This window comes from Perna viridis, chromosome 7 (genome assembly GCF_037379345.1).
Source record: "Perna viridis isolate PV_CMFRI_1.1 ecotype Kerala chromosome 7, ASM3737934v1, whole genome shotgun sequence".
NCBI lineage: Eukaryota > Metazoa > Mollusca > Bivalvia > Mytilida > Mytilidae > Perna > Perna viridis.
The window spans coordinates 23,924,495-23,934,448 of NC_142451.1; the positions used below are offsets into that span (position 1 = coordinate 23,924,495).

Genomic DNA, 9,954 nt, shown 5'->3' on the forward strand with positions numbered 1-9,954 from the left:
AACTTAAAACTTCATTCGGTGCTTTACTATTGCTTAAATGTTGATTAAAACAATGTTAAGTTTAGTGTGTTTCAGCAGCTTTGAATAAGTATGTACCGATAATTTTATCACTTATCTGTAAAAGTTCCCATATTTTTACATGCAGCAACCCTGCATTTTCACGCACTTCTGATTGATATACGCCTCGGTGTGTGTTCAGCTTTTACCACAATATTCAAGGAATTGCACTGTCATGATGCATTAACAGTATAACTACCCATCCCTCGATACAAGGTTGTTATATTCACCTTTGCTTAATAGAAGTTTAAAATGCATGTAGGAAACCAACGGATATTTCTCAGATACGCCTCAAATGCATGTAGAAAACCAACGAATATTTCTCAGATACGCTTCAAGTTTGTTGCTTTGAAGATTTTCCTGATTTGTTCAATCAGACATTAGATGTATTTAACTTGGTATTTTAAAAGACTTACAATTTGATGAATTAAAATAATAGTATTGATTAGTATGTCATTCAGCGGGACCTATCCATAATCCGTGGATCAATTTTTTTATTCAATTTTTTTTTTAATTTTGGCACATTTCAGAAAGGAAATGGGCATTTGACAAATACAATTGAAAATTGTTCACAAAGCTTTATTTGTTAACAAAGAGAGCAAAGTGAAGTTATTTCTATCTCTGCGGTAATATCCATACTTTTAAACGTGTTACATTTCATGAAATTTGCATCTCTTTATAAGCCATTTTTATTAGATTTTCAAACTCCTTTGGTTTTATCCATTTCAAAGGATAAATATATATTGCCCAATAACCCCCACTTTACATTTCAAACTCACTTTCAAATGCTATTTGAGAAGATGATCCTTTTTTGTTATTTCTCTTGTGTTTTCAATAAATGAAACCTATTAAGAGAAAAACTACAGAAATGCAAGTGAAAGCCTTTTCAAATGCTTTATGTAAAAAAGGAGCACACTGATTCATCAATTTACTTCACTTATATTGTTCCAGCATGTAATATCTTTTAAGTTTTCACGACCTTTTGGAATCCTTGTTATTCTTACATCTTTAAAGCAACAGTTTAATATCAAGTTCATTAAATGCATTGTTAACTTTCAAAGTTATTAGCTTCCATTATGCAAATTCAGACTTTTACTCAATGAAGATTCCAAATGCTCCAAGAATGTACTGGCATCCAGATTGCTCATTAATAAAAAGTTGGTCTTTTTTTTTAATTTTTGTTTTTGGCTCTTAATCTGGTATGTTGTGGTAGTAATGTTTATTTTTCTTTTGGATTATAATTTCTGTATTGATGTCTGTTCTTGTTATCCATTGACTCCACTATATTTCAATTACTGATCAAGCAGAAGAACTTAACCCATTTGTAAAGTTATAAACTCCTGCTTATGTATATCAATGGAGAGGGGTTAACTGAATATATAAATGAGTAGTTTACTGTGGGAGTACTATTTTTCGTTGGGTACCAATTTTTGTGGTTTTCGTTGGTAGGTTAAACCACAAAATTTGGTTCCCAACGAATGGTAGATTCCCATTGGTGTGTATACTGAAAATTTCAATACCACGAATTCACGAATTCTCGAACTTGTGCTTCTTCCCTGATCCACGAAAATTGTTATCCACGAATTACAGTAGTTCCACTGTAGTATCTATCGAACTGATGTATGATTATTTCATATGATTGATCGGTCTTTTAACTTTGTTTCTATTTTTTCAGTCTGAATGTTAATAGTCAATAATAAAGAATGTTCACTTTATTCAATCATTCAAATATTTTCTGTCTATGACTAATTTATATATTTTTCCACTCTGTTTCAGTTCATCTCTGGGACCCTTCTAGTGCTTCCAATATTTAAATGTGAGTATCACACATAACATTAGTTTTACGTATGTGATATGATGTTTAATATTTGGCTTTAGTAAACAATTTATTTTCAATCAACAATACTTATCCCTGATAATTGTCAGACATAAGTTACACAAACAAAACCTTACATTGTTCTATGATTTCTCTTTTCAGGTCCCCTTCAAATTAGAAATGGAAATTTCAAAGTTCATACGTCAGTGCATCTGTCTCATACCTTCATATTGGAGTTATTTAACATAGTAGTGACATTTAACGATTAGAAGAGGGAGAACTTGACAATGTACATAACTACCAGTTGGATGCATCTCTTTATGATATAAAACCAATGAAATAAAAACATTTTATTTTAAGATTCAAAATCATCAATAACAGACAACGCCTTTCTTGTTCAGGTTAATGGTATCTATGAAGCAGGTGTTTGAGTTTTCATATAAGACGAAAGTTTGCACAGGAACAATAATATTAACCTTTGATAATTCAGGGTTCATCATATTATTGTTAGGTTGTATTTGAAATAAAACATAATATCATTATATGAATCGTGTTGTTGTAGTGCTAGAAAATTTGTTTGAAGGATTGCACAAAATAGGATGACGAAATCAACCCATTTCAACAATTGCAGTTGTTTTAAACTACATATCCTACTTATTTTAATTTTAGTGTAACAATATATTTAATATTTTAATGTCTTCATTTTGTTATAATGTCTAGAATGTTTGCATATTTTTGAATTTAAAAAAGACTTGGGAAATAATAGTTTATTATTAAACATAAATTATTATTTATAAATGAAAACAATTCTTATGGGTATGTAGTATTACTGTTGTATAATTTAGTTAAGTAAACGAAGATATTAAAATTTTGGATCAGTGATCTACTGTTATATTTCATTTCGTCCATTTGTAATGTTGTAAATATCATGTTCATATGCAAAGAAACAGATGTGCATTATTGCACATTTAATAAAAGTATGAAAATAATATTTGTAATTTTGCATGTAAACATTGTTTTCAGCGGCTGATTGACAATGCCATGACATCAATCGGTAAACTCCAGTTTTTCAACACACATCATCTCATTTTCAGTAACGTTTTGACATTATTATTACTTCTTTACAAAACTATTTCTTTATTTTGATCGTAAAGATCAAGTGCATGACGTCAAATTTGTGAAGTAATTCGCTTAAACACAACTTTATATAAATGTATATTCTCGTCTAATTCTTAGTCAATTCATAACATAAATGCTCTTACTTCGGGGCAAATACGCAGTATATTCAAAATGTGAATTCTCAGAAACATACCAAACGAGTTAATACTGATTCAATACAACATGAAATAGGCAGAAATTATTGACCTATGATTAGTATATAATTTTGTGATATTGCCTACTTAAAAATAAATAGAACCCACTATTTTTATAAACATAATCTTTGAGTTGACCATAAGAATAGATAACAATTTCCAGACATTTGTAAACATACCAATTGCAATGCAAATTAAAAATATTAGCATTTATGTTTACAATTTAAAATATTACATTCATGAATTGACTTATGTCTGTTTTGCGATTGTTTAATTGGGACGATATGAGAAGATGGATTGGTGATCTTAAAAAATCAACATATCAGAAATTACTCTACCAAGGAGAAAAAGACATTTCGAGATATTTTTTCCTGCAACAGAAGCAAAATAAACTCATCATGTTTGAATTTCACTCAGAAACCTTATATGAAAAACAAAGAAATAAAAAGTTCACCTGGGAAAAATGAGCAAACCTGTCAAATATGGAAGTATAATATACCAAGTGCCATATATATTGTAAGGCCATCAAAAGTAAGAAACACCAGTTAATTATCATTTATACTGCAACCGTTCTATTTGAGCAGTCAAAATGCATTGATCGTATATTTACAAGTGATATTGGTCACTGACTGGATATAACTTTTCTGTTGTGACGTCACGAACGTTACATTGCCTTGAGGTAGCCAGGATGTCGTCCGCTTAGAATAAAAAGCGTTGTTTTCTTTGAATAAAACGTCATTTTATGTGTACAATTTTGCTGCAGGATAAAGACAATAACAGTGTACTGACGTGACAAAAACGTTTCACCCGAACCGGTGAAACTGCTCGGTACAGCCTTGCATTTTCCCGCGGTTCTTAGCCTCATTCGTATATCAATTTTATGTCATTTCTGTGCACTGTTATTGCCTATGCAGGATGAAGTAAAACAAAGAATATACTTAATATTATATGTTCATATTCCATTTTATTTTTTTTTATTTGTTCATTTATTAGTTTATATATTTATTTATTTTGATAAAGTAAATCCGTTTGAAAAGGGATTTAGATAGTGCGTCGGATGAGATAATCCAAATGATCCTCAATCATCAATGCCAATTTGTCGTTCGATTTGTCAAAGTGGTACGTTCTACTGAACGAAGTAAATCAACATATACCATATAACCCAATGTCTCATTTTTATAATGATATTTAAAAAGTTCGGATCAAACTTTCGGTTTGTGAGTAAAAAGCAAAATATATACCTTTTTTCCAACGAAAAACTTTAAAATGTTTTTGTTTCAATGTAAAAACCAATAGAGTATTCATGTATTGGTGAAAATAGCTTATTTGTTTTTTCTGCTTTCTGTTGTATCCATTTTGATTAAATCTTTGGAAATCTCCATAACTGATTTAAATGATCCCCAAAGTATCAATTGGTGTACTACTTGAAAAAGCAAATTAGCCTTTTTCTGAAGCATAGATACTCTAGAGGTTATGATATTGAAAATATTTGTTTATCTTGGACAGGGTGCATATTTTGCATTTCACTAAAATTAACTATGCTGTGACTGCTACAAAGTTTTTTGATACTATAAGAATACTGAAAAATGGAATACATTTTGATACCCATATGTGTTGAAATTTTAGGTACTTAGGAAACTAAATATTATCTTAAGGGTCATTTGAGGGTGCACGATGGATCATTCCAGTCCGTGGGCTAAAATGCTTGGTTTTCGATGACACAAAATATATCATAATTAAAGTGTATTTACTATGTTTTACGCGTTTGAACATTACAATGTTCGCAAAATGTGAACCCCTACCATGAAGTTCTTCGACGACAAATTGATAAGTTATTATACTTAGGTCAGTGAACGGGCTTCACGGTGGACACTTACAGCCTCGACAGCATACTTTGCACAGTTTAATGTGTATCGACCACGTAACTACAATCTTCAGGCCAGCTTCGTTGATAATGTATTAATATTTCAAATGGGTATTTCTCGTAAGTATAAGGCTTTTTTGTATTATTTTCATTCTTTTTCATTTCATTTTTATTTGTCTTATGGGAACTGAAAATACGAGTAACAAACTTTTGCTGTTCACTTTTTTCGTTACTTATCAGACACTACAGACACTGTGAGATCAGCCTCATATCTTGACATACACTTAGATATTGATGGTAAAAAAAGCATCAAAAATAAACTTTACGACAAACGCGATGACTTATTATTTCATATTGTCATCGTTCTTTTCATCTGTGTTGCCTTCAGCACTAGCGTATGGACTTTTCATATCACAACTCATAAGTTATAGGGAACATTTCAAACCAATATAACAAAAGAATAAATGTAATGAATATATTTGACAAAAATCCAAGAAGGAAAAGGAGCCATGGCCATCGCCACTATACGTCACCTAAGATGCATGCTTTTCCATAGATAGTCCTTTCATGCAAAAACCCCTTGGACTTCATCACACTCGAACTAATCTCTATTCATCCTCATATCTTGATCTACACTTAGAAATCGATGGTAAAGGAAAACTATTGACCAAACTTTACGACAAACGTGATCATTTTTCATTCGAAATTGTCAACTTTCCTTTCATTTGTGGCAACATCCCTTTAGCACCTGCGTATGGAAGTTTCATATCACAACTCATACGTTATGCCAGAGCTTGCCGAGACTACGCAGACTTTTTGTATCGCTCTAGAAATCTAATAAATAGGCTTCTGAAGCAAGGTTATGTTGCTACAAGATTGAAGTCTTCACTACAAAAGTTTTATGGTCGTCATCATGAACTCGTGAATCGTTACTGTGTATCAATCTAGACATGCAAACTGATTTGTGCAATGTGTCATAGTTTTCCTTTCCGTTTTCGTTTACCCCGGACTGGAGTTTTCATATCACAACTCATACGTTATGTCAGAGCTTGCCGTAACTACACAAACATTTTTGTATCGCTCATTTACTTTTGTTTCTATGTGCGTGCTGTTTTATTTCCATTATATTTCCACCAGAACTAGAATTAAAAGAGACTAGTGACCCAGCTTCCTAAGCGTAATTGTTTTACCTTCACTTCGGATATGACAACAACAGCCATCTCAGTATAAATATATCTGACAAATGAGACGATTTTTATTCTAAAATTACAAATTTCACCTTTTTGTTCAATGATATACCGGTCCTGTCTATGGTGTTTATACTTCTTAGTTTTTAAAGTGTCAGAGCTATAAGCGACTACCGTTGCCTAAGAGACATACTTTTGGATAAGTGTTGCAAAAAAATACGTCTAATGGGCTGCCTAAAATGTTTTATTTCCTATATGCATATCTTATTGAAATCATACTGTTTCTGACATACAGATTATAGATGATATATTTTCATAATGTCTACAAATTAATTTCCTGTGGTTTTTACTTGTATATCATTATTACATGTAGTTCAACTTGAACTTGACGGACCTTTCACAAAAGTTCAAGACTTTTTGAAAATCGTGTCTGTGATTTACACTTTGATTTAATTCTTTTATTTTCTGTTATTTATTGTCCATATCTTCTCTACTATTTTGACTACTGGTTTTACCGATTTTGACTGGTGGCCATTGTTTGCTGCCCTTTTGTGTTGAAATATACCGTTAATAATGAATAGTAATGGCAACGGGAGGTTTGGCGCACTATAAAACCTGGTTTAACCCACCTTTCATTTTGAAATTCTTGTGCCAAGTCGGGACCTTTACGGTGATTTTCTAACATTCCGGTTTATCCCCTGATATTGCCATTTGTCATACGGAATTTGCTTTTAGACTATTTAAGTTCGGTAATTTTCTTATTGTCCCTGCATGTCTTTACCTTGATTACGACTTTTATAAGTCTTTTTAAAAATAAAATTCAGAAACTTTGTGTACTTGTCTTTGTGTCTTTGTCTTTAGGAAGGCGTACTAGTACGATGTGTTATGGTTAAAGGTGTCATTTTTGTTCCGCTTTATTGTTATTTGCTCATGTATTGCTTTGCTATCAGTAAAACGTTTGACTTAAATGTTTTTAAGATGCCGATCAATGCACAAAAAGAAGTCTTGTTGCATGCTAATGTATAGATGTTTTATTTTTTTTTTGTATAAAATCAAAACGACACTTGTTCTAAAATATGTACATACATTACTCAAACTATGAGAAACAAGAATAAAACACATAAAAATGCAATGTAAACAAAAACAAATATATACAAAAACACATTATTATGACATAAGCTCACATGACTAGATTTAATGTGTACTTTATGATGTATTCAAATAATGAATACAATATGTTCAGTACACTAATTAGGCATGTATGCGATGTAATTTACTGTTATGTATCTACTCCATTATTTTGGATAGTTATTAACAATGTACACTTAAAATGTTTTTTTGAAATTCAACTCATATCCAAGCCACTTGCATTTATCAAAACATCGTCATAATTCAAAGAATAAAAATTCGTCTTTAGTGCATTTGTCGATGCAATTGACGTTTATTTTTATTATTTATTTATTTTGATTTCGAAGATCTTGAACCGGATTTTAAGTTTACTTATATCAATATCAATATCTATACGTCCAAGCTTTCTAACCTGTAAATAAAAATGATAACAATGATTTATCTAACACGTCGTAACGTAAATGAACTTTGTTCACATTAACGTGTTTGACAGCTTCTTTTTGAATTGCTATACTCTTTCAATAGAAATCAGAATGTTTGTACTCACCTAGTTGTTATATGGAAAATTCCAATATTATTTTTATACTTTTGATGCAAATTATTTTGTACGCTCCAGTCCTTAAATAGTTTATTATTATTATTATTATTTTTGTTTGTGTGTTTCATCTTACTGGATAACAGGTTTTAATTTTAATACCTTGAAGAAACATGAATGATCTACGGCGTCGTCCCCTGATTTGTCGTCCTTTGATTAGCTGAACTTGGATTTGCATGTTGTAAAACAGCTGAAATTAAGAAATATATATATCGAACGCTTGTGGTGAAGCATGTTTATAAAAAAATATTGGATGTTTTTAATACATGTTTGCATGGGATTATAGTGCTAAGTATATTTCTTCTTTTGTTTTAAATAATTTTGATTTTTATCAAAACAGTAATTCTCTTTGCATTTTATTTTATTTTAAATTATTTCCGATTAGTTTTTTAAATGCGACTAGTTCTCTATAAACTTACATCTTGGAATTGTTCTGGCAAAATTAACAAAATCAGCGGGTTCTGCATTATTCTCTAAAGGAACAATGGCAAGAACTGGTCGTCTACTGTCCTGCTCTGTCGCATCTAATGTTCCTAAATTGACTGGAACTATTGCAAAATTAGTGTTTTGTTCCGTTCTACCTGACGCCCTTGTTCTCGTCACTCCAGATGATGATTCAGCAGATGACCTTTGTCTTATTGTTTCCACCGTATTCGCAATTGGTTCAGTTGCTGCAGTGTTTGTTTGGGTGTCCCTAGTCCTTATTGTCTCCCTAGCCTGTGTTTGTCGTGCTCTGTTTTCTTGGTTTCTTTCTCGTCCATTTTCATTTGTCGCTCTCGTTGCCTGCATACGAATGATTCTACCTGTTTGGCTGTTTGCTTGTCGGTCTGATTGAGTTCTGCCACCAACCTCCGTTGTCACTGTCCTTCTAGCTGTTGTTGTTCCTGCTGTTCTCCTTAGTTGATTTGCTGTTGCTAACCTCGTTGCACCTCTAATCTGATTGGATGTTGCTGTCCTCGCTGTACTCCTAATTTGATTAGTAAGGGTTGACCTTGCTGCACCTCTTCCTTGGATAGTTCCTGCTGCCCTTGCTCCACTTCGTCTTTGATTAGCTGATAAACTTCTCCTGGCTGATGTATCAGAAATATTTGTAAATTAGATAACAATAGTTTTATTTCTTTGATTAAAAAGGTGCAAGACAAGATTAATTCTGTATACTGCCTTGATTTTATCAGTACGATTTTTTTGTTTTGTTTTTTGTTTTTGTTTTTTGTTTTTTTGTTTTTTTGTTTTGTTTTTTGTTTTTTTGTTTTTTTTTTTGTTTTTTTTTTTTTTTTGTTACTACCCTGTATTAAATCCATTCAAATGAAAGTAGTTATAATAGTCTGGAAATACAAACACGGCAGTTAAAACATATTTGTAAAGTTCAATTGTAAAGTTCAATATAACTACAATGTATGAGTATGGAGTATTGTTTGTCCATTTTAACGATGTAAACTTGCAACTTCCAAATATTTTTTTGATTACTTTGTTTTCGTTAATCGTTATCAATGTTGCCGTGTCTCAACAACAAATGTCGATATGTTTACGGTATAAACAGTGACATTTGTTTTGCTTGATTTATGATTCAAAATTTGAGGCAAAGGAGAATAGTCCCAATATGTTTTGTTGTTATGCCAATATATGGTTTCTATCTTTTCCAAATGCTCTAAAGGTTTTTGCTTTGGTTGACCTCGATTGTGACCTTGAATTATTGAACTGACTAAAAATGTGTACTTTAACAGAAAGTGATTTAATTTGTATTATCTAATCATAAGTAAAAATGATTGATGCATCTTTAAATAAAACATTTCAAAGAAGCCTATTGCATAGGAATGTGATAGTTATGCGTATTAAGTACCAGTCCACATAAAATTCAGACACTGCCAATGGTATAGTAATTCATGGTATAGATTAACCCACCAAACAAACAATGCTTTTTTTCAGTCTACATATGCTATATGTTCACATAACGAAAATTATTTTTGTATTCGTTCTGGCACTTTTGAGAAAAT

General features: G+C 31.5%; 1 protein-coding gene across 1 annotated transcript in view; it reads left to right on the plus strand.

Moving 5' to 3' along the window:
* LOC148611902 (uncharacterized) overlaps positions 1 to 2,417 on the plus strand; it is a 30,970-nt gene extending 28,553 nt beyond the window's left edge. Inside the window, exons 22-23 of the mRNA XM_088595335.1 lie at positions 1,834 to 1,873; positions 2,036 to 2,417. Coding sequence (XP_088451461.1) covers positions 1,834 to 1,871 — 38 coding nt within the window. The 3' untranslated portion in view covers positions 1,872 to 1,873; positions 2,036 to 2,417. The remainder of the gene's footprint in view (positions 1 to 1,833; positions 1,874 to 2,035) is intronic.
* The last annotated feature ends 7,537 nt before the right edge of the window (positions 2,418 to 9,954 follow it).